At 54.3% G+C, this 25,289-nt stretch overlaps 9 protein-coding genes across 9 annotated transcripts; 4 read left to right on the forward strand and 5 right to left on the reverse strand.

Moving 5' to 3' along the window:
* The first annotated feature begins 73 nt into the window (after positions 1–73).
* On the forward strand, positions 74–949 carry BDY24DRAFT_244886 (uncharacterized protein). The gene is made up of 3 exons (XM_076636743.1): positions 74–198; positions 320–794; positions 906–949. The coding sequence occupies exons 1-2, from the start codon at positions 137–139 to the stop codon at positions 597–599; spliced, it is 342 nt and encodes a 113-aa protein (XP_076492156.1). The 5' UTR covers positions 74–136; the 3' UTR covers positions 600–794; positions 906–949.
* A 380-nt stretch (positions 950–1,329) lies between these two features.
* Positions 1,330–3,385, reverse strand: GDT1 (putative ribosome biosynthesis protein GDT1). Its single transcript, XM_076642546.1, has 5 exons — positions 3,228–3,385; positions 2,937–3,110; positions 2,212–2,589; positions 1,946–2,051; positions 1,330–1,868 (listed from the first exon to the last, which is right to left on the reverse strand). The coding sequence occupies exons 1-5, from the start codon at positions 3,285–3,287 to the stop codon at positions 1,750–1,752; spliced, it is 837 nt and encodes a 278-aa protein (XP_076492157.1). The 5' UTR covers positions 3,288–3,385; the 3' UTR covers positions 1,330–1,749.
* On the forward strand, positions 3,304–4,624 carry MRPL19 (mitochondrial 54S ribosomal protein uL11m MRPL19). The gene is made up of 3 exons (XM_076642547.1): positions 3,304–3,459; positions 3,554–3,744; positions 3,930–4,624. The coding sequence occupies exons 2-3, from the start codon at positions 3,675–3,677 to the stop codon at positions 4,580–4,582; spliced, it is 723 nt and encodes a 240-aa protein (XP_076492158.1). The 5' UTR covers positions 3,304–3,459; positions 3,554–3,674; the 3' UTR covers positions 4,583–4,624.
* An 893-nt stretch (positions 4,625–5,517) lies between these two features.
* BDY24DRAFT_244951 (Metallo-dependent phosphatase-like protein) lies at positions 5,518–8,703 on the reverse strand. The gene is made up of 9 exons (XM_076636744.1): positions 8,229–8,703; positions 6,967–7,416; positions 6,719–6,857; positions 6,475–6,617; positions 6,302–6,394; positions 6,097–6,213; positions 6,008–6,021; positions 5,795–5,914; positions 5,518–5,706 (listed from the first exon to the last, which is right to left on the reverse strand). Exons 1-9 carry the CDS (start codon positions 8,502–8,504, stop codon positions 5,655–5,657), a joined length of 1,404 nt encoding a protein of 467 aa, XP_076492159.1. The 5' UTR covers positions 8,505–8,703; the 3' UTR covers positions 5,518–5,654.
* A 785-nt stretch (positions 8,704–9,488) lies between these two features.
* Positions 9,489–12,783, forward strand: BDY24DRAFT_419290 (glycoside hydrolase superfamily; the record flags this gene model as incomplete). The annotated part of the gene is made up of 16 exons (XM_076643957.1): positions 9,489–9,494; positions 10,126–10,139; positions 10,217–10,296; positions 10,369–10,404; positions 10,494–10,589; positions 10,677–10,747; positions 10,820–10,973; positions 11,061–11,304; positions 11,495–11,509; positions 11,602–11,749; positions 11,817–11,904; positions 11,990–12,045; positions 12,114–12,203; positions 12,280–12,321; positions 12,393–12,572; positions 12,649–12,783. The coding sequence occupies 16 exons, from the start codon at positions 9,489–9,491 to the stop codon at positions 12,781–12,783; spliced, it is 1,455 nt and encodes a 484-aa protein (XP_076492160.1).
* A 734-nt stretch (positions 12,784–13,517) lies between these two features.
* On the reverse strand, positions 13,518–16,482 carry BDY24DRAFT_345808 (uncharacterized protein; the record flags this gene model as incomplete). The annotated part of the gene is made up of 7 exons (XM_076637613.1): positions 13,518–13,625; positions 13,695–13,851; positions 13,936–14,043; positions 14,123–14,541; positions 14,602–15,402; positions 15,635–15,885; positions 16,023–16,482. 7 exons carry the CDS (start codon positions 16,480–16,482, stop codon positions 13,518–13,520), a joined length of 2,304 nt encoding a protein of 767 aa, XP_076492161.1.
* A 1,102-nt stretch (positions 16,483–17,584) lies between these two features.
* BDY24DRAFT_408204 (exosome complex component RRP43) lies at positions 17,585–20,927 on the reverse strand (the record flags this gene model as incomplete). Its single annotated transcript, XM_076642791.1, has 7 exons — positions 17,585–17,674; positions 19,144–19,216; positions 19,327–19,453; positions 19,610–19,752; positions 19,911–20,016; positions 20,469–20,588; positions 20,714–20,927. 7 exons carry the CDS (start codon positions 20,925–20,927, stop codon positions 17,585–17,587), a joined length of 873 nt encoding a protein of 290 aa, XP_076492162.1.
* Positions 20,928–21,128: 201 nt separating this feature from the next.
* On the forward strand, positions 21,129–22,491 carry RTC6 (mitochondrial 54S ribosomal protein bL36m RTC6). The gene is made up of 3 exons (XM_076642548.1): positions 21,129–21,595; positions 21,671–21,719; positions 22,011–22,491. Exons 1-3 carry the CDS (start codon positions 21,276–21,278, stop codon positions 22,050–22,052), a joined length of 411 nt encoding a protein of 136 aa, XP_076492163.1. The 5' UTR covers positions 21,129–21,275; the 3' UTR covers positions 22,053–22,491.
* A 175-nt stretch (positions 22,492–22,666) lies between these two features.
* Positions 22,667–24,996, reverse strand: BDY24DRAFT_404812 (uncharacterized protein). The gene is made up of 10 exons (XM_076642549.1): positions 24,499–24,996; positions 24,297–24,357; positions 23,699–24,206; positions 23,598–23,624; positions 23,409–23,520; positions 23,268–23,330; positions 23,163–23,191; positions 23,038–23,091; positions 22,890–22,956; positions 22,667–22,810 (listed from the first exon to the last, which is right to left on the reverse strand). Exons 1-9 carry the CDS (start codon positions 24,931–24,933, stop codon positions 22,893–22,895), a joined length of 1,353 nt encoding a protein of 450 aa, XP_076492164.1. The 5' UTR covers positions 24,934–24,996; the 3' UTR covers positions 22,667–22,810; positions 22,890–22,892.
* Positions 24,997–25,289: the final 293 nt, after the last annotated feature.

Consider the following 25,289-nt stretch of genomic DNA (forward strand, 5'->3'; position numbering starts at 1 on the left):
TTGGTGTTCTCCCTTGAAAAAACATCGAGCTGAGAGAAAAAAGGGAAGGAGGGAGACGAACTCGACTTGGAAAGTTGAATCGAGGTTGCGAGCTCCTTCAAACCACCACTCCCTCCCTTCCTTTCTTCTACTTCACATGAGCTGTTCCAAATGTGCCCAACCAGGAACTAGGTTCTGCTCGAAGTGCAAGACGACGTGGTAAGTCCAAGTTCCTTCTGCGAGAAGAAGAGTCGGAAGGGAAGGAAAACTCGAGCTCACCTTCCTTCCCTCTCGATCTGTTCCTCCCCTCCTCCCTCTCCTCCTTTTCTACATTCTCCAGCTACTGCTCTCGAACCTGCGAGCGCTCAGACTCCAAACCTCACTCCAAAGTCTGCGGTAAACCTCAACCTGCAGCATCCTCGTCGAATCGCCCTTCTTCCTCCTCCTCCTCGAGCTCAACTCCATCTGGTCCTCCTCCCATCCCCGACCAATCGGACGACCCAGTCGTCCCTCCAGGATGGATTCAATGTAGGCATCTTCTTCTTCTCTGCTCTATGACTCCAGTTCGCTCAACCGCTAAAAGTGTTTGCCTTCTATTCGCTTCCAAAAGATCGAGCTGAGATTCAAGACTCCTCTCTCCTCAACGGAGACCGATCTCAACATGACTTCCTCGACCCCTTCACTCCCAGTATGCTCGCTGGAGGACAGATGCCTCTTATCACTCGGATTCTCTCGTCTCACGGCAGAGAACTGATGGCTCACAAGGCCTGGAAGTGTCGATGCGAGAAGCGGGCGACGACGTTGGCTTCGTCTCCGTGAGTCTCTCTCCTCCGCTCTTCCTTTATCATTCGACTCTATCTCTCCCTCGGAGATCGTCGAAACATGCTAACGGTCCTTCGCTTCGCGTCTTCGCCCCCCATTCGCAGCATGTTCTGGCCTCACAAGCCCTTCATCCTCGACGTGGCGTCTCCCCTTTGCGAATCGACGGGACCCTGTTATCAGGCTGTGCTGAAGGAGCAGAAGGAGCTCACTGCGGATATAGAACGGGAGAACCAGAGGACTAGTAGTTAAGGGTCGTGGGGAAGGATTTGGAGCTGGGGACGGGTTCGGAAGAGGAGAGAGCTCCGTTTCGCGTGTCGTCGCGTCTTCTTTTGCTATAGTAGCTGGGTAGTCCGTCTCGCTTCTCTCCCTCCCGCTTCTGACGAATCATGATCGAGTTATCTCGTTTTGTGCATCCTCGAGCTTACCTTGACTTCGCTTCGCCTTCGAGCGTTGTGTCGACCTCTCTCTCCTCCTCGTTCCTTTTCATGCCCTTGAAGTCGACTTGCTACCCTCATTCCGTGGGGTTCTCTCCATCGCAAAACACGTCACCTGGTCTCGATACTTCTCTGAAATAACACTCAACCCAGCGAGGTACGCAGACGAGAAATCCAACGAAGAACCGTCGAGCTGAATCGAACTCGGGAACACGCGTCGAAACTTTCTCTCTCTTCCTCTTCGCCCCTCCGACTCTCGGACAGCTCGTGTAAGAGACAAGCATAAGCATAGATGATCATAGCTCCTACCCTCCCTCCCTTCCAACCCAAACCCAAACCCGACCTTTGTTGATTCCAAAACACTCTAAAAACGAAACGAAGAACGAAACGAGAAACACACACAGCTCTAAACAAAAGCACTACAGTAAGATGAACGACCCCTCCCTTTCCCCCCTCACTCCCTCCCTTCCTCCCGTTAAATTAAGGTAAGCGAGCGAAGAACGAGCCCATCCCATCACCGCCGATGCAGCGTCGCGAACAAGCCGTCCACCGGCGCTTCCGGGATGTACGTCCACCCTTCCCTGAAGTAGAGGACGGCGAAGATGAGGAAGAGGGAAGCTCCGATGAGGGTGACTGCGAAAGTGAAAGACGGGAGAGGAAGGTGAGGTCAGTGGGACGGAGGAGCGAAAGGGAAAGGGAGAGAGACGCACTGTATTTCACGGAGATTTTGGTAGAGAGCCAGCGACCTCCGATGACGGCTCCAGCGGTGCAGAGACCGTGTCCGAGGATGGTTCCAAAGGCGATGACGTAGAGGTTCTGGGTGGTGAAGAGAGAGAGAGAGAGAGGGGAGGTGGTCAGTTTAAAAGAGACGCGTCGAGTGCGAGAGCTCGTAGGGAAGCTCTTCGAGATGACAATCTCGAAGAGGTTCGACCAGAGGACAGTGAGAGAGCAATGAGGGCGTAGAACATAAACTCACATGAGCAGCCGCCAGCGCAATCGTAGCAATCTGACTTCGATCCCCCCACTCTCCCAAGAACGTCAACACGAACGCCTGAGCGAAAACCGGACTCGCCACCATCGCCATCAGGTTCTTTCCCTTCTCCGACAGCGACAGCGCCCTCCCCGTGTCCTTGTTGTCTTTGGCGTCGCTGGCGCTCCTGGGTCGTCCAGAGGAAGGGTTGGGGGAGGAAGGTCGAGGAGCGTTTCCCTCCTCGAGGTCGGAGAGAGGGATGGAGGAGGATTCGAGTTCTTCTTCGACTTCCCGGATCTCCTCGGCCATCTTGTCCGAGTCGTTGGAGAGTTGGAAACCTTCTTGGAGCATTCGGAGACCGAAGACGAGGAAGAGGACGGCAGCCTGAGGAGGAGGGAGGGAGGGGAGGAGAAGAGGGATAGGAAAGGAGGGCGAGAGAGGTCAGCTCTTCGTTTCCGAGACAGCTGCGATGATTTGAGCGTGAAACGATGCGCAGATGCATTTTCCACGCTGAAGGCTACATCAGGAATCCTTCAGCTTCCCAACTTTCCCTCAAGTATCTGCGAGAGAAGCATTCCCTCCTATTCGACGAAGCCTGCGAGCTCAGAATCGGTCACCTCCTTCTTCCTCCCCATCTGTTTCGCCCAGAGCTCCCTCCTGCCTCTCTTCCCTTCAGACCTCTTCCCAACCCTCCCTCAACCTCTCCTAAGCAAGATAGAAAAAGTACTAACAGCGTACTGGGTCCATTGCTTCGGTACGAGACCGATAACCCTTCCCATGGCTGCACTGAGGATGCTCATGACGATCAAGCTCCCGAACGCTCCAGCGAAGACTGTCAGACGAGGTTGACGAGAAGCGAGGATGGCGGCGATGAGGAAGGTCTTGTCTCCAATTTCGGATACGACCTGGAGAGAGGGAGGAGTAGGAGGAGAGAAAGAAGGGGTCAGCTCGAGAAGGAGGAGAGACGTGTCTGGTTCAAAGGGCTGGGCGAGAACTTTGCTCGAAGAGAAAGTGATACTGACGATCATGAGGAAGGCCTGCCAGAGGGCTCCAAAGTTTGAATCATCTGTTACACTATCCATAACTTGGTTCGAAAGAGGGTGAGAGTTGAAGGGAAAGGAAGGAAGGAGAGAGAGGACAGCTCGAAGTCTTCTCAGACCGCCGGCCGTTCTCGACTCCCGTTTTCAAAGCCGCTCTGGTCCTTCCCTAACAACGACAACTCCAACTTGATCGACCCTCTCGCAGCTTATCCCTGTGAGTGTACATAGACACTTCTTGCTTTAGGGACGAGGTAGAAACGAGGGCTGACCTTCTCGTCTCTTCTCCTCACCTCGCTCTCTTCCTTCAGCTCCTCAACCCTTCCCTTCCCTCGCTCGTCTTCGTTCCTCCTTTGGCCTTTGGACCCTTCTCGTCTTCTTTTGATCCTTCAAGAAGTGAGTCTCGGTCCTCTTATCATCGATTATGGAGCTATGTGTCGAGAAGGAGGGCAGGTTGAGCGAGCAGGAAGAAGACGGAGGGGGAGGGAAGGGAAGGAGGAAGGTGAGCTCGACGAGAAAGATCGAACTCGTCGAAACCCTCCCTTTCCCTCCTCAATCGAGCTCGCAAGCTGTAGGAGACCTTCTCGGGAGCACTAGCAGTAGACGAGCTCCTGTATATTTAAGAACCTGAGCTGACCTGCCCTTCTTTCTTCGTTCCGAACACCGTTCTTTTGACCTTCCTTTCAGCCTCGTCCTCCTTCCCTTCCCTTCCCTCTCACCACCTCCCCTCCCAACCTCCCAACCATGTCCAAAGCAGGAGTCGCATCGACAGTGGTAAGTGCTTCCCAACCCATCTCTTCATCTCCTATCGTTTCTACGACCTTCTTCGTCCTCGGTCTTCAACTCTGACCTTCCTCTTCTCCTCCCTCCCTTCTCTCTCTCTCCTTCCCCCTCCTCCTCCTCCTTCCTTCCTCCTCCCTCAGGCGCTCATCATCGGCGCTGGCAAAGCTGCCCCCACCCCACCCATCGGACCCGCCCTCGGAGCCCGAGGAGTCAAATCCATGGACTTCTGCAAAGAGTTCAACGCCCGAACGAACGACTTCATCGCCGGAACCCCCCTTCGAACCACCATCAACATCGCCGCAGACAAAACCTTCACCTTCGACGTCCAGTCCCCTACCTCCACCTGGTTCCTCCTCAAGGCCGCTGGGATCGAGAAGGGGCATGGAGAGGCTGGGACGAAGGGGTTCAAGCCGGTGGGGAAAGTCGGATTGAAGACGATTTACGAGATTGCGAAGATCAAGAGTACGGATACGAACTTGTTGGGACAGCCGTTGTATGGGGTTTGTTCGGCTTTGGTGGCTTCGGCGGGGAGTTTGGGGATCGAGGTTGTTTACTAGGTCTGGGAGGGAGGGGGGTGGATCGATGAAACTGAAACGAAACGAGACGCTGTGAGTTCAACTCGATTGGAAAGGAAAGAGAGTAGAACGGGGAAGATGGTTTGGGGCGTTGGCTGAGAGTATAGATGGAAGAGTCTGTTGCTGAGCCTCCTGCAGCAGCTCTCCTTTCACGGATTCTCGAGCTGAGCAGCGGACCATTCGAACGAGGACGCGTTAACGCGTTCGTTCAACTGGCTTGCTTTGGACCGCTTCTCATTCCTCCACTTTTTTCCCGTGGAGATCTCCCAGGTCAAAGAGCATCCAAGCCGAATAACGGAACACCAAAAATCTGCCTCAAAAAGCCGAAGCGAAGAAGCACACACCCAACCCACAGCGGCTCAAACTCCCAGACCTTCCTCTCTCTCCCAGTTCGCCGATCAAAAAACGTGACGACACTCGCGTAAGGGCTCATCAAACATGTAGGTACGCAAGCCTTTATCTTCAATCAGAAACAGAAAGCCCCAAAAAGATCGAAAAAAGGGAAGGAAAGTCCCGAAAAGCGAAGCGAAGAGAAAGCAAAAGCAGAAAGCATGAACGTCGACGCGTCCGTCTCCAACGTCAACCGCGTCGTCCCACGAAAGTCCAGCCGAAAGCGAAGCAGACGAGAATGAAAGTAGCTAATGTGGTTGGAGAAGGGGCGAAGGGAAGGAGCAGTGGCTTTTCGAGAAGGACGTGTGCGAAGAAAAAGGAAAGAAAGAGGAGGAGAGATCGTTACAGAGAAAGGAGAAAGGAAGGGAAGAAACAAACTAGGGTAAGGTAGGACTGTGTGAAGGTCAGAACTAGGGGGTTGACTGGGGAGAGAGTGAGAGAGCGAGAAAAGAGATGAAAGAAAGCAAAAAAAACGGGAGGTGGTACAAAGTTTGGAGAGACGAGAAGAGAGAGTGGACGGGAGAGAGAGGAATGAGAGGAAAGGCAAAGGAACGGTGTTGGCGTTGGGTGAGCTGGGTTTGGGGAAGGCGAGGTTGGGTAGCACGAGAGAGGAGGAGGAACGAAAGGTGGCCGAGGCGACCGAAGAAGCGAGAAACGAAGGAGTCTAGATGGTCTGGGTGACGGTTTGAGCTGGAGGGGAGTTAAGTTGTTGGAGACTAGAGGGTGAGAGGATGAGAAGAAAGAGGAGAGGTCAGCGTCGAAGAAAGCAAGGTCGAGGCGAAGAGCGGCTTCGTGAAAACTCACCTCTTTCTCTTCGATTTCGTCATCTCCTTCCTCAGTGCTGGTCCATCAAGAGGTTTCAGCAGCTCGAAAGCACACAGAAGATCCTCGGTTACGCTCATGACGGCGGCGTAGTTTTGGAATCTGCGAAGGGAAAGCGAAGCAAGGGAGGGAAGGACGCGTCGAGTCAGCAAATCGAGGTAATGACATCGAACGAGATGGCGGGCTGCGACTCACTCTCCACAGTAGTTCTAGAGTACGGGAAAGAAGTTCGACGTCAGTATAGGTCGTCGTGAGAAAGAAATAGACAACGTCTTCGAACTCACAGGAGCTGAGAAAACCGTCACCAACGTCCGCTCGTTCCAGAACTCGTATCCATCCTCCACCACCATGTGTGCTCGACAGATGAGATCGATATCGTAGTTCGCAAGGAACTGGTTGATCTGTGAAGATCGAAACAAAGCAAAGCTTGTGTCAGTTCCGTCGTCGACGCGTTGAAAGAAGTGACGGAACGGAGAAGGAGGGACGAACGATGCTCTTTCCGAAACAGTACGACACTCCTCGTTCGTTATCCTCCCAGTCCAACGCTGTGTCCGACGGGTCACTCCAGAGAAGATCATTGAGCTGTTGAGAGAAAGCAGCGAGGGCTTGATCAGCTCAAGCACGAGGGAGGAGGCAAGGGAGGGAGGAAGGGTGAAGCTCACAAGTCCATAATCCGGCACGTCAGTAGGTCGCTGGATCTTCCTGATGTCGTCCATCGAAGTCATCGACGGCGAGAGACCTCCGTGAACGCAGAAGATCTTCGAGGCGACGACCGAGGCGATGGGGAGGGTGTTGAAGACGTCGACTGAAGGAAAGAAGGGAGACGGTCAGCTCTTCGAACACTAGCACGTCGCAGAGCTCGAAGAAGGGATGCAAGAGAACGCCTGGAAAAGCGAGTGAACGTACTGAATCCCTTCCAGATCTTGATGTTGCACCGACGCTTGCATTCGTCGTAGAATCCGTACACTCGGGTAACGTTGGCAGCCTCGTGGTTTCCTCGAAGGAGGAAGAAGTTCTCCGGGTACTTGATCTTGTAGCAGAGGAGCTTTAAGGATTGAACGGGGACAAAAGCAGGGGCAAGAAAGAAAAAGACAGATGAGTTGAGGCTCATCTTCGGAAGGGAAGGGAGGAGAGATTCGAACGTCGCGACTCACCAGCAAGATGGTTTCCAAACTCTGCTTCCCCCGATCGACGTAGTCTCCCAAGAACAAGAAGTTGGCACTCGGAGGGAACCCACACATCTCGAACATCCGAATAAGATCCGAGTACTGTCCGTGCACGTCGCCCACGATCTTGACGGGAGGACTGAGCTCGATGAGGGTAGGTTGGCTGAGGAAGACCTCCCTGGCTGCTAGGCAGATGGCTGTGATCTCGGCGTTCTTAAGCGTGACGGTCTTGGTGACCTTTCCGGTGTAGCCAGCCTCGAGGAGTCGAGAGATCATCGAGTCGATGTCGAGCGTTCGGAGAGGGAGAGGGGTAGGGTTGTTTGAGGATCCGGAAGTGGTGGTGGTGGTGAGAGGAGCTGTGAGGAGGGAAGTGAGACCTTGCGATGGGGAGGAGGAGAGGGGTGTTGGGTTTGCGAGGATGGTTTGGGTTGTAGGAATCTGGCAGGGAGGAGGAATTGAGGATGGGAAAGGACGTGGAGCAGGGGAGGGAGGGACGAGGTGAAGGAGGTGAAGAAGGACGCAGCAGAGGTCAGATAAGAGGTGCGACGACGTGAAGAGATGCTGGAGATGAACATGTAGGTATAGGGGATGGTCTGAGCTTCTTCAGAGCAACGAAGCCCTGATGTTGAGCTCGAGAAGGAGAAGGAGGAAAGGGAGGAGGAGCCAAAGCTGATCTTCCCGAGCACCTCGCCAAGCCTGGAAGCAGCTGAAGAACCTGCAACCCTCTGCTGGCAGTAAGAGAACCCTCCGAGGATGGTCTGCATCCTACTGAGGTGTTAGGAGACCCTCCGTCTCCCCGAAGAAGCGAAGCATATCGCAAAGGGAGGAAGGAGGAGGACCCGTCATCGCGGGGCACGACCTCCCTTCCGTTTCTCCCCTCTCTCCCTCCCTTCGACTCCATAGAACAGCCAGTCGGTACTCCAGACGACGAAGTGAAGCCAGCAGCTCCATCTACAGCCTACCAAGCTCCAAACCTCGAGCACCGACGCGCTGAGGAGGCGAAGAAGAGTTGATGGGAAACCCTTCCGCGTTGAGACGACCTCTCGCTCCCCTTCCTCCTCTCTCCTCCTACGAGTCGAGAAGGGCACGAGCGTATTCTCTCTAGGACGCTCTAGGGACATAACAGAGCCTTCTTCTCTCCAAGCTCAAGCGAATCTGCTCTCCCACGACCTCGGATGCTCTTCCCCTCCCTCGCCTCCCTCCCTGGACCCATCACAACAGCCAGCTGACGGAAGGGAAACCAAGCTCACCTCGTTCACTCCCATAGGAACAGCCTCTCCAGGAGCAGCTACTGCTACTCCATTCTGCTCTCCGTTTCCATTCGAGGAATCTCCTCCGTTGACTGAAGTCGAAGCGGCCTCCCTCCCTTTGCCCTTCTCCCTCTCCCTGGCTTGCAACTCGGGCAGAGCCAACCTCCCAGCTTGAACGGGTCCGTCTACGGTTGAACCTTCGTGAGCGTCCTGGTGGAGAGGGTTGGGCTCTTTGGATTTCGTACGAGACATCTTCTTAGAGGGTGCGTTGCCCATCTTGAACGATCAGAACGAGAGGTCGCTGGCGGGACCGTGGTTGGAGCTGGAGGGGAGGGAGCGAGGAAAAACGAGCGAGAACTGCGTTGGTTGATGGTGGCGTTGGTGGTGGAGGGAGAAAGGAGAGTGGGTGGGGTTCCTGGTGTGTGTGGGTGTTCTGTGGAAGGAGAAGGGAAGGAGGGAGGGAGAGAGTTGGGAGGAGAGGAGGAGGAACGAACTTTGGTTCGAGATCGTTGTCTTTCTTGCCGCGGATCCAAAATGGCATCGCTAACGTGAAATCCTTCTAGGTCGTCTGAGAGAGAGCTGTCCTTCCGCTATGCTCTCAGGGTTCATGCGCTCGTGAGGAACAAGCAGAATTTTTGAACCGCAAAGCGAAATCCCAAGCTCTCGCCCTCGCGCCTGTTTTCGTTCTCGTTCCTCCTCCCCTCTCCTGGCTCCTCTATGGACCCAGTTTTCAAGCTGAGTCTACACCGCACCTGATTTATAGCTGCAGTGCAGTCCTTTCAGCCGTTGTTGTGAAAATCTGGTCGCCTTGACTATCCTTGAGAGGAGCCGCTGCGAGGCGAGGCGCGTCTCGTCTCGTTCGTTCAATCTTTCTTCCCTCTCTATTGGACTCCAAACCTTATCTCATCACACTCAACCTCGCCTCTATCTATCCCAACGAAGATCTTCACTCAGCCTCGGCAATTTCCACCCTGCCGACCTCCACAAGTCGCTCTCTTTCCCCGAGAGCTTCTCCCCACCGACCCTCGTCTCGATCTCTGGGATCTTGCCTTCTCCAAGCCTGGCCCTTTCCTCTTTTTTTGCTTCTCAATCTCCAACGATCACCACCACTGCCCATCCTATCAGCCCAGCCCATCCATCCCGGTCCTCACGTTCACGACGACGCGTCCAAAGAAGCAAGAAACAACGACGAAGCCAACGACAAATCGCTCTCCCCTCGCCCTCCTCCCTCCTCCCTCCCTCTCCTTTCACTCGCTCCGAATGGGCGTCCTGATCCTTCTGTTTCTAGGTCTGATAGGAGTACAAAGCGTGTTGGGATTGACGCAGTTCGAGTGGAAGAGACGAAGTATATATCAGGTCAGTCTTGAAGAACGAACGAGGGGAGGGGAGGAGGTTGAGCTCGGTTGTTTTGAGCTTTGGTTGGGTTTGAAGAAGAGGAGGCCAGAGAACTGGAAGGAGAGCTCTTCAAGTGTAGGAAGTATAGATTTGGAAGTGAAATCGAATGGAGAAGGGGAGGAAAGGGCTGCTGATGTGTAGTGAGCCGTTTGAGGATGGGAGAGAAGAGGAGGAGGAGGAGAGGAGGGAGGAGGAGGTCGTTGAGCTTTACTCTTTGCGACCTCCTCCGTTAGTTGGGATCGGAGCTCGCTCGATTCCAGCTTATCCTCGAGCTCTTTCCACCAGTGGAAGACTGCAGGAAGCAGAGAGCTCAGAGAGTAGGACGAGAAACTCACTCCCTTGATCGAGAGGAGGGTGAAGAAGCTCAACAAGCTCGGGGGCTGAGACTCTCTTTCTTCGCCTTGAGACTCTTCGTCTCGACCTCTCACCATCTTCATAGATTCGATGGTCGGTCCAGCCGTAGATCACTGACCATCTTTGGTGTTGCCTTATCTCTCCCCAGGTCGTGACAGATCGGTTCGTTGCCTCTTCTCTCCATGCGCCAGGTTTTGGCGTTTTGACGCGTCGATTTTGACGGTTTGACTGGTTCGCAGGTTCGCCACAACGAACGGAACAAATCCTCGTTGCGTGGCTTCAGAGAGGGTGTTTTGTGGTGGGAGTTGGCTCGGACTCGGTTCGTCGTCTCCTTCTCTGCTTCGCTGAGGAACGCGTCGCTGATTCTACTCTTCTCGATTCGTTTGGACAGTCCGACAGCTGGATTACATCCAAGAAATGGGATTCGGTAGGGGGCTGGATTTCCCAGCTTCAGAGAGAGCTGCTTGTTTGATTACCGAGGCTGAACGCGTCGCTCTCATTTTCTCCTTCAATCAGACGCGGTGTGGATTTCGCCGATCCAAGAGTCAATAGACAACATGGATGTAGGAGCAGGACAAGCTTACCATCGATACTGGCCGACGAATCACTTCGGTGAGCAGCTCTCTGTCACGTTGTCGAGACTCTCGCGTTTGGTTTCGAAACTGACCTCGACCGTTCTCGTCTCTCTTCTTCTCCCAGCTCTCCAAGACACAGCAGCCAATCTCCTCACCCTCTCAGACGCTCTTCATGCTAGAGGAATGGCTCTCATGGTTCGTACCACCCGCGTCCCCCTCACCTCTCTCTCTCTCTCCCTTCACTGACCTGCTCGACGCGTCCATTAGGTCGACATGGTGGAAAACCATGTGGCCTGGAAGGTTCCAGACAACAGGGCTGCTTTTAACCCCGCCAACGGTCAATATGGAGCTTTGAACAGATCGGAAGACTACCATCCTCCTTGTGTGATCAACTATAGCTCTGTACAGAACAGAGACGTTTGTGCGTTCAACTTCGACCGTCTCCTCGTCCCTTCTCCCTCTTTTTTGACATCTCGCTGACTCTACCTCGCTCATTTTTCTCCTCCAGGTTGGATCTACACAACCAACACCCCGAAATCCGTCGTCCTCCCCGATATCAACACCACCTCCGCTCGCGTTCGAACGCTCCTCTACAACCGAGTTTCGGAGCTCGTCAAGACTTACCGCATCGATGGACTGCGGTGCGATGCTGCTTGGTTGATTGAGATTGACTTCTGGAAGGGATACACCGAAGCGGCGGGGGTGTTTACGATGGGAGAGGTGCTGAATGGAGGCGAGTCGCTCGACGTCGTGTCCTTCCTCCGCTCCTGCTGATCGATTTTTCTTTTCTTTTCCTCTCGCCAGATCCCGTGACAGTACGGCCCTTTCAAGATAATACGCTCGACTCGGTGTTGAATTACCCAATGTGCGTCTTGTCTTCACTCTCGACGCGTTCGAAAAAAATCGCTGACCACCCTCCGTCTTCTCTTCGAACGATCGAAGGTACTACCCTCTTTCGTAAGTCTCTTCTCTTTCTCTTACATCGTAGTCAAGCATCAAGAAGTTACCTTCAGCTCCCTAACTCCCTCTCTTCTTCCGTTCGTGATTAGTCGAGCCTTCACCTCTACATCGGGCAGCATGAAGGATCTTTCCAACATGATTGGCACTCTCGCCTTCTCCTACGACACTACGGTGCTCGGAGGCTTCGTCTCGAATCACGACATCCCTCGTCCGAGATCGATCACGAAGGATAGTTCGGTGAGTTCTGCTAGAGTTCGACGCGTCTTCGTTCGATTTCGAAGCTGACCTTTCTCCTTCGTCTCAGCTTCTCGCCAACCTCTTCTCCTTCTCTTTCATTTCTGATGGGATCCCAGTGTTCTACTGTGGAGATGAGACGGACAACGCTGTTGGAGGTGAGGCCGCGTCTTCTCTTCGACTTTGAACAAGTCGCGTCTTGCTAAGTACCTCCGTTCTTCCTCTTCTTTTTGCCATTGTAAGCTGGGGATCCACTGAACCGAGAGGCTCTTTGGACGCTCTCTTCGACACCCTACGATGTGAGCTCATGAGATCGAGATGCGTTGAACTTCTCGCCCGCTGACTTTCGTTTCCCTTCGTTCCTCAGACCTCCCTCACGACCTACAAGGCCGTCACCTTGCTGAACGCCGTTCGCAAAGCTGCTGGTCTCTTCTCACTCAACTTCTGGGACCTTAAGGTTCGCTACGACTTTCCTCGAACTTTCCTCGCCTGCTTCCTCGAGGGTTTCCTGATTCGGTTTCACTTCGCTACAGATGACCGTCGTGCAATACACCTCGAACGACATCGTCCTCTCCGTGAGCTTCCATCTCTTCCCTCGTCTCCCTGAGTCCAATCCTAGAGCCGACCTTTCTCTTCTCGACCTCAGAAATACCCCCTCATGTCCGTCCTCACCAATCGAGGCTCGAAACAGTCAGGAAGCTCCGTAATCACCTTCCCGACTTCCTACCCCGCTGGAACCGTCGTCGTCAACACCCTGCTCTGCACCAAGTCTACCGTAAACGCAGCTGGTCAACTCTCTGCTCTCATTGCAGGAGGGCTTCCCCAGGTGCGTCTGGTCTTCTCCTCGTCTGGTTCGTTCGAACGGCTCTGAACTTGCCTCTCACTCCCTCTTTTCGCTGCAGATCTTCCTTCCTCTCTCAGCCATCACTTCAGACTCAGGATTCTGCCCTTCTATAGTGACTGCTCAGCCTTGCGCGTCTAAGACTGCGTTGAGAACGGCCGCGTCGAGCCCAACTGCTTCGATCTCGAGCTCCTAGACTTAGATTCACTGCACCTCTCGTTCGTCTCCTCCTTTGCTCCATTTAGACGTCTTATCTTGTCTTGTTATAACCTACTATTTAGTCATAAACATTCGATTCCCGTTTGGTTCTAGTAGCAAGAGAGGGGAGAAGAAGGGGAAGTTGAAAGCGGATGTCGACGCGTCGAGAGTTTGTCTCCCGCCCGTTCGATTACTCCTTGGTTTCTACTTCCAGAAGAAAGCCAGCGATTCGTGACACTTTTGCTAAACCCGAAACTCTCTGTAGCGAAGGCGAGTCGCTTCGACCAGACGAGATGCCTTCAGGAGGAAGAAAGAGAAAGCGGATCAGAGGAAAAACGTTCGATTTGATTGAGGGGGGTTGCGAAAATGTAAGGTGGGAGGTATTTGAAGAAGTAGAATAAGGAGGAGACCGTTGCGTAGGGCATGAGGTAAGGATAAAGAAAGAAGAAGAGGATCGGAGGAAGAAGTCTAGAATGAGAAGGAGGACGCACGAAGAAGCGTCGACTATGACAGAAGGAGCGAAGAGAAGAGGCCCAAAAGGAGGAAAGCTACAGTAGAGAGAGAGGCGAGCAAGGATAAGGACGAGGTAGGCAAGCATAAGCGAGAGAGAGATGAAGCATGAAAGAGGGAGGAGGACGAGGTGAAAAGCAACGAAACCGAGAGGGGAAAGGGAGGGAGACGAAACGAAGAACAGATCTCTACACAGCACAAGCACCGAGCTAAATCCTATCCCTAAGCCTCCCCGATCCACTCTCCGTACGCGTTGGGAGCCTCTCCTCGAACATAGGCCTCGAAGGTCCTCTTCAGCACGGCGGACCACGAGATATCCCTGTCGTCCTCCTCCAGGATGTCGTCGTCCCAAGCACGAGGTTTCGACTTCTTCTTAATGGCGTCGGGGAGAGGGTTGACGGCTGTCTCGACGGGACCTTCGGGGGTGGGAACTCCGTCGGAGTCGACGGGAGGGAGAGAGCGGGTGGCGAGGAGAGCTTCTCGGAGGAGACGCTCGCCTCGAAGGAAGCGACGTCCGAGGTCGGGGAAGTTTCGAGATGGGTCAAAGGGAAGCCACCTGGGAGAGGGACGAAAGACGTTGATCAGTAGGTGGTCGAGATCAAGAGGAAGAAGAAGAAGAAGGAAGGAAGGAGAGGCTCACCAGTTGTTGTGGTAGTGGTAGCAGAAGGCTCCTCGGAAGAACGAATGGAATCCAGCAGCTTGAGGTTCTCCTGTCGCTTGCTTGTCTCCGACGAAGAACTTCTTGAACCTGAGGATGGAAGAAAGAAGGAGAGTCAGCTCAACGAGAGGAGGAACGGAGACGCGTCGAAGAGGAAGCGATAACTTACTCGTAGAAGTAAGGGAAAGGAGGTCGATCCCTCTGGTAACCCTCCATGTTCAACCAGGCCGAATCGAACAACGCATCGGGGAGTCGGAAAAGCAACGGCTCCAGTCCAGCGTCGTTGAGGTACCTCGAGATGGTCATCGGGTGGAAGTCCATCTTGTTCTCGAGAGCCGTCTTGAAGAGGAAGCTGGTGAGAGCCGATCCCTTGTGCATCTTGATGATCGCCGTGTTGTACTTCTCGTGCCAACTCCATCGGTAGGCGAAGGCTCCTCGGTAGTTCCAGAGCTCCTCCCAATCTCGAAGGAAAAGGGTGTCGGCGTCGAGGTAGATTCCTCCGAATCGATGAAGGAGGACGAATCGAACCATGTCCGAGAGCACCGTCGAGAGCTTGTCGTAGTCCTTCTCCGAAGTTCCGGTTGCGACCTTGGGAACGACAGCTGGGGGTGGTGCTGATCCGTCGTCGGCGTCGAGGTCTGCGACGACTCCAGCGAGAACCTCCTCGTCCGTCAAGGCTCGCTTTCCTCCTCCGGGTCCCTTGTCTCCGTCGTCGTCCTTGGATGCTGGAGGAACGTACTGATGACCTCCCGAGTTGAGAATGGGAAGCTTCCTCCAGTGGTCCTTGAGCTCGGGGACTCCGTCGAGCTGTTCCGTCGTGTTCCACATCTTGAACTTGACGACGTCCTTGAACCTGGCGTCGAGGAAGGGAGCCGACCATGGGTTGGTAGCGAGAGCGTTGAACATCTCTCTCTTGGCTCCTGGGTTCGGAACCGAAGCGGCGTGACCTGGGTTGATCCAAACGAGGAACTGAGGACGGCACACCGGCGGCGACGACGACGACTGAGGTTTTGACCATTGCGAGTGAGGAAGGTCGAGTCCGAGGTTCTGGGTGTAGAGGAAGGACATAATGGCCATGTAGGGCTTGTCGGTGAAGGGACCAGCCCAGAAGATGTGGAAGAGACGAGGTCGGTTCGGGTCGCAGGGTTGATTGGGAGTGGGAGAGACGGGTCGAGGAGGGAAGGGAGGAGGGAGGGAGAGTTTGGGTCCAGGAGATCCGGCGATGGCTTTGACTCGCTTGAAGTCGACCTTCTCTCCGTCGGCGCTGTGAGGGATACCGAGGACGAGGTGAGCTCGTTGGTCGGCTTCCGCCTCGGAAACCTCGAAGTTGGGAGGAGTGGGAGACTCGTTGAAGACGTAGGACCAGGACGAAAGATCTCCTCGACGAATCCGACGACTGTTGTCGAGACCTCCACCGACTCGAAGGACCTCCAGACAGTCTCGAACGAACTGACGAAGAAAAAGAGAGGAGGCGGTCAGCGGGAAAGCTCAAGGAAGGACGCGTCGATTCTTCTTGAGCTCGACTCGAACTTGATGAGCTCAAGGTCGAGCCTGCCAGCACCTCCAAGCCATTCAGAGCTCTGTAGTATAGACGCTGAGCTCATCAAGCTCCCAATTCCTTCAACCTGTCATCCTCGCCGCCTGATCTGCGCCCGAGCGAAAGGAAGGAGGCTCGACTCACAAGTCCCTTCGAGAAATCACAATGATCCAACAGTACGTCCAGATCCGCTGCACTTCCAACCTCAGGCCTCTTCGGCCAACCAGCGTACGATCGATCTCCCAGAGCCTCGGTGAGGTTCTTGTAGGTTCGTTCGGGTCCAGATCCGGTGAGGTAGGGTGTTGGAGGAAGGCCGGCGGAAAGAGGAGGGCGAGGGAGCATCGATTTTGGGACAGCAGGGTTGACGTAGCCAGATGGAAGGTTGGTCCGAGGAGCTGATGAGGTTGAGAGAGACGAGACGTGAGGAGGTGGAGGTGGAGGGGGAAGGAGTGAAGATGGAAGGTCAGCTTCGACCTTCCTCGATTCGGTCGAGCTCGCTCGCCAGCGAGAGAAGGAAACGAAGGAGACTCACCTTTTCTCGCACTCGGCCAATGACCACTCATGATCTCCCATTCCCAAACGCTCTTCAGCTCCTCCTTACTGAACACCAACGTATCGGGATCCTTCCAAGGCGGCTGCCATCCTCCGTTGTCATCTCCCTTCTTCCTCTTGCCCAGCAGCCAGACGAGCAGCAGCACCAGTCCAAGGACGACGGCCAGGAACTTTCTCGACTGAACCCTGACTGTTGGTAGCCGACGGTAGATCCTATGAGGTATGGGGAGGACGAGCTTGAACCTTCGATGAGGATTGCTGGAGAAGGGGAGAGGGAGGAAGAAGGTGGTTGAGGAGGAGGTGGGAGAGGAGCCTGCGTCGAGGTCGAGTTTTTCTTTGAGAGCCGAGGAGGATCCAGAGGAGGAGGATGCTGAGAAGGGATGAGGTGAACGACGAGCTTTGTGATAGCCATTTGGCGAGCGACCGAAGAGGTGGGACATGATGTCCGAGGAGGAAGGAGGGAAGGGAGAGGAGCTGATGGAAGACGCGAAGCGAGGAGAGGACAAAGAGGGAGAGGTAAGGTCAGAACACTGAGATATTGAGAAGCCTAGCGAGGCCTGATAGGTTCTCGAGTATGAGCTACACGTTTGAACTTTATATGGAAGGCGTTGGAGGAGGGAAGGAGAGTCGAAGCTGACTTCTCCTTCCGGTGCGACTGCATCATTCTCTGCCCCCCGTTCGAGCTTCCTTCCAGCTCTCCCTCCAGTCCCAAGTTCTATACGAGAGCATAGAAGTATGATCAACTCACCGAGTGCTTGTTCCGAGCTTGATCGCTTCCTGGCGATGGGAGGGAAGACGAGGACGAGTGTGTGCTGTCGAGGAGGAGCTGCGAAATGGAGGGAGAAAGGGAGAGACGCAACAGGTCAGCTTTCTGTCGATTCCCCCTACAACCTTGGAAGAGAAAGATGTTGCTGTCAAGCTGATATCGATGGAAGCTTTTCGATGACGAGAAAAGAAGGAGAGCTAAGAACGGTGGAAGGGCTCCAGTGAGGCTCCCTTTCCATCTCCATCCTCCTCCTCCTTCTCCTCCTCCCTTCACTTCTCGAGCTCAAATCTCGTGCTCCATCTGCCCTCCAAGCTCGCCACGACCCCAGCAAGAGTACCTTCTCTCTACGATCCAGATCCTCGATTGCTTGGGCGATCTCAGAGTGGTACTGTAGCGAAGGAAGAGCTCGTCGTTTCTTCGCAACGCTAGCTCGCTGGGTCCTCCTTCCTTCTTCCCCTCCTTGCTGCTCCCCTCCTCTGGATGGCTCCAGCTTTGCCAGAGAGCTGCACATAGAGCAGAGCGAGCTCCAACTCTCACTACAGCCGCTTCTCTGCAGCTCCGAACCCTCTATCAGAACTTCGGCCAACCTTCCTCCTCTTTAGCTCGCAGCTTCGGTCCTTCCTTCCTCCTCCTCTTCACCCTCAAAGACCCAGACAACTCGAAGATAAAGCTCACCTTGAGACCTATAGATGCTCCTTGGTAACTCTCCTATCCGAGATGTGCCCAACGACGAAAAGGCGAGCGAGAAGGGGAAGGGGGAGTCAAAGAAAAAGACCTCAGGGCGAGGTGATGGTTTGGGCGCACTGAGACTCCGAGGAGGAAACAGGAAGGAGGGGGACGTAATCTTGGCAGATATATTTCGGTTCCTTCTCGACACCGAAAGAGAGAGGAATCTCAGGGAGAGGATCTCTGTTGTGACTGGTATTTTTTTTTGGAGCGGAGAGTGACAATGGCGAAACTGCGAGCTGGGCGGGGGGCGACGACGACGAGGAGATCGGGAAGGATTGATCCAGACGTTCAGCAAGACCGCGAAGATGAGAGGGAAAACTTCAGCGTGATTTATGAATCCCCGGTCTTCATCAAGCGTGCACAGTGGGGAGCAGAATACGCCAGCGGACCTTCCGTCCATGATCGATCTCGACGCGTTCGAGCTCGTTCCGCGTCTCCCCCCTCTCCCTCCTTTCGTTTTCCACGTCGACGCGGCCTTTCCGGAGCAGCTTTGCGAAAAGAACCTTTCGGGTTCCTATGCGCGTGATGACGCAGAAGCTGTCGAACTAGGACAGAGACGCAGAAAGTGGGAGGGAGACGCGTCGAGTCTCTCAAACGAACCCTTCTGGCTTTCCCCTCGTTTTCAGCCTTATACGCCTGAACGGCCGGAAATCTGAAGCAGTAAATTTTATATCGTGAGCAGCCACACACTATTTAAAAAGTTCCAAAGCCCTGAATGCAACGAAAAACAGAAACCAACGCGTCCGAACCGACCTTCTCACACGCCAAATACATCCTCCAACGCCATCGCCTGATCGTACGCATCGTCCTTGCTGACATCAATCGTCTTGAGCACAGCAATAGCTTCGACGACCATGTCCTTGGGGTAGTCGAAGCCGTGTAGCTACAAAACAAACGGAGGTTGAGACGATCAGTCTTCGACGCGTTTGTTCCTCCTCTGCCTCGAGCAAACCGGAAAACAGAAGCGAGCTGGACTCACATCGAACCCATCAGACCCCGAGCTGGCATCCAAGAGTTCCAGAGTAGGAAGCATACCGCTGATCCGAATAGCAGTCTGAAGACACGCGATGAACAAATCCTTTCGCTGAACCGCATGATCTCGTCGAGTTTACGGATCTTCTAAAAGTATAACCATAGCACCGTCAAACTTCCGTAGACACAAAGTCGGCTCCTGTAATAGAAAAGGAGGGGTCGAGGGAAGAGAACGAGCCGGGGTCGGTTTAAGACGCGTCGTTCCCTCCGTTTCCGCTCGAAGCAATGTCTCTGCTAGTCCAGACCTTCCCTCTCTCCTAGCACCTCCGAGAGTAGTTTATTACCGTACTGACCCTCTCTTTCCTTTTTTTGCCCTCACTCGACCTCCCGAACCCTCAGAAAAACAACCTCAAAAACACATCCAAATCTCCCTCTCCCTCTCTCACCTCCCTCAAATCAAACACCCCTTCAACACCCCCTCAGCTCTCTCCCTTCCCCTCTTCACCACCCCACTCAGCACCTCCGCCGTTCCGGCTCCCGCTCCTCCAGCAGGTCCCGCAACCAACCCTCCGAGCCCCGTCTGCTCGAGGAACATCATCTTCGACGATCCTTTGCTGCTCGATTTGGACGAGACGAGGTAGACGGCGGTGATGGTGGAAGAAAGGAGAGGTTCCTCGAAGGCTGTGGGGTCGGAGAGGAGGGTTTTGCTGTGAGAAGGAAAAGAGGGGAGGGGAGAGAAAGGTTAGGCATGGGTTTGCGTTTGGAGAAGAGGAGAGGTAGGGGAGAGGATAAGGATATGATGGATGCGTGAACTCACGAAGAAAGAACCCCGAAAGTAGTAGAAATAGGCAAGAACTCTCCGAGGGAGAGAGGGACGGCGGGTGCTGTTCGAGAGCAGATGGTTCGTTCGTTGATCTCGTCCCAGCGGGCGGAGGGGAGTTTGGCTGAGAGAGAGAGAGAGTGGACACGATGGAAAAAGGGAGAGAAGACGCGTTAGCTTCAGTCTATTAGGCTCGAGCCTGCCTTCCTCGTTTTGGTACGCGTTCCAACGCGAGAGAACGACGACGTGATGAAGATGAAGGAGAGACACGAAGACTCACTGTTCCTCAAAGCAGCCACGACAGCGAGCAAGCACGCGTCCCACGCGTTCCCGTCGTAGTTGATGCAGACGGCGTCGATGTAGAGGACCCAAGCTGCCTTTCCGGGCTCGATACAGAGGGAGGTGAGAGGAAGGATGGATGGGCTGAAGGGAGAAGGAACGCGACGGAAGCAGGGAGAGAATCAGTATGAAGTCGAGAGTGGACGTTAAGAGCAGGATAATTCCCGGTAGAGGAGTTCCATATGTGGGTAGTTTGATGATGTGGCGATGGAGCAGGGAGGTTGAGAAAGGAATCAACTCACTGAGAAAGAACGCGAGACAATCGATCGGTGAGGACCTGAGCTTCTGTTGACGGAGGACCGGGCTTGAACTTTGAGGAGCAGAGGGAGGGGAGGTCGATGTTGGGAACTAAAGAGAATCGGAGAGGAGGACGGGAGAGAAGCTAGAGTCAGTGGGGTGTTCCGAGGAGGAGAAAGGAAGACGGGACGAGGTGTTGAACAGGAGGAGGCGATTGAGCTCGACGGCCGACCACAGTAGGGACCAACTGGGGCCCGCGTAGATTCGAGGTCTCCTTTGGCTGTATGTATGTTTGACAGGAGCCCTCTGTGCTGCTCGAGCTAAGCGAGAAGCTCGAGAGAAGGCGCCGAACCGAGGGGAGGAAACGAGCTCAACTCGTTCAGCCCTCCTCCGCCCTTGCTCTTCCTCCTCCTCACTCATTCCCTCGCCCCCAGCCCCATCCAACTCAGTCCTCGAGCGTCTCCTCGTCAAGCTCTTCTACATCCCTTCTCAGAATGTCCGTCTACATGTCCCTTCGCCAGCGAAACAGAAGCTCGAACGAAAGCCTCAGCCCTCGAACTCACCCAAGCACCCTTGATTCGGCCTGTACAGTTCCGGCTCAAAGATCTCTGCCTTGATTCCACAGACGATCGTGGTCTCTCCTATCCGCACGAGGGAAGATCCGGAAGCGGTAGATACCGAGCCTGAAAAGAACGAACGAAGGTCAGCTTGAGCTCGTGGGGAAGTTTGTGAGCTTGAGCTCGTCGTTTCTTCCCTCCTTCCTCCCAGCCGTCTCCATAATCGAGCGAACCGTATACACTTTACTCACCAGGGTTCACCGACACCTCCCTCCACGATTCATCCCCACCACCAAGTTTCCTTCCGTCTGGCCTGTAACCTTCTGAGATGTAGCGTTCGAGGTAGGCTTGAGGATGAAGTCGTTTGAACGTTTGGGAGGAGAGAGGGTGGGAAGCAGCGGGTGCGGGAAGAGGGGCTGCGGACGTTGAGGCTGCTGGAGTGGTAGAGGGGAGGACGGCGGCCATCTTGGGAGATGAAGGAGAGGGAGGAGAAGAGGGTTGAGGTCGGTGAGGGAGAGAAGGGAAGGAAGGGAGCGGAGGGACGTCGAGCTCGAAATCCCTCCTTGGTCGTCAGGGAGATCGTCCAGGGAGAGAGACGAGAAAAAATGTCACTTTTCGAACGGCTATCTATAGGAGAGACGCTAAGCTTCATTCTAGTGAAATGGGTATATATCTCTGTGGATCCGAAACCTCTTTTCTCTCTATCAACGACCTCTCTCCTCCTCCCAAATCCGACCTCGACCTTTCCCCTTCTTCTCCTTCACCAACCACCATCCCCTCTCAGCCCTTCCAACCCTAACTCACTCTCTCAGCATGTCCCTCCCCCGTCTCTTCACCCGCTCCCTTCTCCTCTCCACCCCGAAACCCACCCTCTCCCTTTCCACGTCCTCCCTTCTTCGCCGCCCTCTGTCGCTCTCTCCTCCCTCGCCTTCCTCCCAAACCCTCCTCTCCTCCAAAACGCACTCGCACAACCACGTATGCGGTCCAGCCTGCTCTTCTCACTCCCGTGCCTCGCCAACGACGTCGCCGATAGGATCTGGCTCCGGCTCTGTGCTGAGTGAAATCGGTCGACGAGGGATGAAAGTGAGATCGTCCGTCAAGCTCATGTGCGATGGATGTCAGTTCGTAAAGAGGTTAGTAGCAACTCGTTTTTCGCTTTTTGGATATTGAGATTGAGAGCTGACTCGCTTCTTTCGTTATCGTTACAGGAAAGGATACCTCAGAGTGATCTGTAGTAAAGATCAGAAGCACAAGCAGGTTCGTTTCAACCCTTCCAGTCCTCCTTCCCTTCCCTTCGTCTGTTGAGCTCGAGCTCACCCCTGTTCCTTTCTTCTTCTTCTTCTTCTTCTTTTCACCCTCGCTCTTTTCGCATGCTCGTCCAATCTCCCTCCTCACCCTCATCTCGCTTGACTCATCCTCGATCGAACCCTTCAAACTCGTCCAACCTCAACCTCAAACGCTCCTTCCTCTCTTCTCGACCTCACTTCCCTCCTCCTTCCCTTCTTCAACATCCCCTTCGACCCTCCCTCCTTCAACCCAACCCCACAGCGACAAGGATGGGTCAAGACCAAAGGACGAGCACGATACTAGTCACCGCGGCAGGTTCTATTTGGCTTTGGAGGGGAACGGAGGACGGGATGGTCATGGACTTTTCGTCGTTGAAACTTGCGCGCGGAAAGCGAGCGCTGGGAGTAAGCGAGAGTTGGGTTCTAGTAGTGGGAGCAGGAAAGGGAGATCAGATGTGGGAGGTGGGGTTCGTAGAGTGGGGGAGGGAAGAAGGGACTCGGGGAAGGAGGTGAGCTCGAGAAGAAGAGGGAGAAAGTCAGGGTCGAGACGAAGGGCTCGATTGCTGGCTCCCTCTTGGAGCTGGAGATCGTTTGTGAGGATGGCTGGAGCGACACGGAGTGACGTTGAGAGGCTGTCAACTCTGAAGACGAGAAGGAGGACGGACGAGGAGGGCTGAACGAAGGAGTGAGGGCTTCGACTTCCTTCCTCTCGTCTCGACGGCAAGAGGACAGATTACTCAGGCTGCGAATCGTTTCCCGAGAAGTATCAAAACCTACACGTGAGAGGAAAGATACAGAGGAGGACTCGGAACGTGAGAGAGCGATCACAAACTTGGAAACTCGACGCCGTCGACGCGTCTTGTCCAGGTTTCCTTGCCGTCTCGTTTCCTCGCTTCGCTCGAAAGAAGAAAAAAAGTGAATGAAAAAGCGTTACTTGAATCGTTATCCTCCTCGAAACCTAGTCAAACCCTCCCCGAAATGCTGAATGCTCCTCCTCCCTCCTCCGTCTCCTCCTCCCACGACGACGACCGACGAACGACGACCTCCTGATGACTCGAAGACCTGGTTTCAAAGCACAACGAGAGGGTCAATCAGCTACCTGAAAAGAGCGAGAGTTGAAAGGGACGAAAGACGAACGAACCGGTCAGTTCCATCGCTCAACCTCGGACTTTCGAGCTCGCTTCGCCTTGGATTTGGGTTTCTTCTGGCTGTTTCACGCGAAGATAAAGAGAATTCAGTTTGGATTAAGAGGGAAAGACGGATCGGGAGCCAAGACGGAGAGCACGAACGTCTGCGATCTCGTGATCTTGAGGGAAAGAGCCTGGAGAGCGGCTTGCTTGTAGCTGTAGTCGAGAAAGAAGGAAGCGCGTTAGGGCTATCTACCGCAGGGTAATCAACAAGAGAAGACGCTCACTACTTCTTGACAGCTCTCTTAGTTCCAGTCTGAGAAGGAAGAAGAGGGTCGAGTCATCCGAAGTCACGACGCGTCGAACTCGGTAAAGAGAGACGGGAGACGTACTTTGGAGACCAAAGGGACGGTAAGAAGCTCTTCTTCAGTGAGTTTGAAGACTCGCATAGCTGCCTGAAGATGATAACGAACAAGGAGAGCGATTGAGCCTGACGAGACGAGGAGAACGAGACGCGGAAGAACGACACTCACAGATTTGGTCATGTACGGATTGTTGACCCAGGCGGCGGCGTGATACCTCCAAGGAGAGCACCAGGGATCTCGGACAGGCTCCTTCTTCTTGGATTTTGACTTCTTGTTGGTGCTGTGGAGGAGAGAGGGGGGGGAAACGAAGATGAGCTCAACGTGTCGCTGAGATCGAGACGCGACCAGGAGACGAACGAGGTGGAAGCGACGGAAGGGTCGATCCTGCAGCAAAGCCGATCGTACATCAGTATCCGCTCAGTTTTTTGAGAAGACGAAGGTTGAACGAGTCGACTCACCAGCCTCCAAAGATGCCCTTTTGAGCGACGAGAACGTTGTTGATCTCCTGCTCAAGTCGGAACGTAGCGCTGAATCCAGTGGGTCTGGGTCCGATTTGCCATTGTTGCAAGGATCCCGCCAAGACACCTGCGTGCTTCTTATCCCACTCCTCCATCTCGAGTTCCAACCTTCCCTCAGATTCAGCTCGAAGCTTTTGTTCCTCGACCTTCCTCTCCTTCTCGAGAACCTTGAGAAGAAGGGCCTGCTCCTTCTCCCTCTTCTTCTTTCCCTTCTCCCAATCCTCGTTGCTGACTCCCCAGCCGTTCCCAACGACCATCGAAGACGAGAAGATCCTTCGAGCGGCGTTGAGGGATTGGAAGAGAGGACCGACGAAGACGGGTCGCGTCCATCGATTGTATCGGCTCCCGGATGGGTAAGTGATGGAGCCGTTGTTGGCGATGGTGAAGAGGTCGGCGGGAGGAAGGGTACGTTGGAAGGTAAGGGCTTGGAATAGGACTTGAAAGACGACTGAAACGGTAGGAGAAGGGGTTCGAAGAGGGGAGGAGGATGAAGACGACTGGTCAGCGGCATGCAAGCCCTCTGCTCGAGGCAACTCACCATCTCGGTAGCAGGTTCTGAAGTATCTGCAGGTAGCTGAGAGTGCGAGATGGTCTCGAAGCTGAACGAAACCCGAACAAAGAAAGGGAGGGAAAGGAAAGGTCAGCCTTGCCCTCACCAGCTTCCCTCACCGCAATCTCTGCCCTCCCCTCCCACCCCCTTGCTCCCATCAATCCAAGTCAAGATTCATAGAGCTACTCACATCCAAATCCGAATCAACCGAGATAATAAGGTCCAGAATCTCGTTGGGGAATCGTCCAAGGACCTCGTCTCCCTCCTCCCATTGAACGGCCTGAAGGTCCTTCCACTCAGCGAGTCTCGGCTTAGGCTCCTTCTCCTTCTTGTGCTTCTTCACGACTCTCTCTTCCTCTGAATCCAAGTCCTCATCGCTAGGGATCTCCTGGTAGTTGATCCTCTTCCTCCCGGCGGCGAGAGAGGATGTTCCTTCGACGTCGAGCTGATCTCCTCCCCCTCCCCTGCTGCTTCCTTCTCCGTTTGAATGCTGCTGCTGCTGCTCTTCCTCCTCGTAAGCGACGGAGGACCTCTTCCTCTTGAGACCCTTGGTAGCGGTGAGAGTGGACATCGAGGGTCGTCTGGATTCGGGAGGAAGAAGGAGAGGGTGGGTGGTAGGTAGCATTCAATAGACGAAATGTTCCTCGAATGCAAAGCAAGGTGAAACGAGTCTGTAACGAAAATCGAGCCGCAGCGAAACCCGCAAATCAACGATCTTCAAGCAAATATAAGGCAGGTGGGAGGGTGGGATAAGGCAAATAAGGCAAGTGGGATAGGGCAGGATAAGGCAAGGATATGGCAGAGCGAGCGAAAAGTCGAAGAGAGAAAGAGAGGTTTGGTTTGGTTCCCGTCGCGTCGTGCGGTCGTTCTTCATCGTGAAGCGAGTCCGTTTCCTATGGGAAGAGAGCGAGAGTAGAGTGAAGGAAGTCAGCGAAGACGACGCACGATTTCTTCTTTGACCAGATAAAGGAAGAGAGGGAC

Source organism: Mrakia frigida (genome assembly GCF_051309035.1).
Source record: "Mrakia frigida strain ATCC 22029 unplaced genomic scaffold BDY24scaffold_56, whole genome shotgun sequence".
In the NCBI taxonomy this organism is placed as follows: Eukaryota; Fungi; Basidiomycota; class Tremellomycetes; order Cystofilobasidiales; family Mrakiaceae; genus Mrakia; species Mrakia frigida.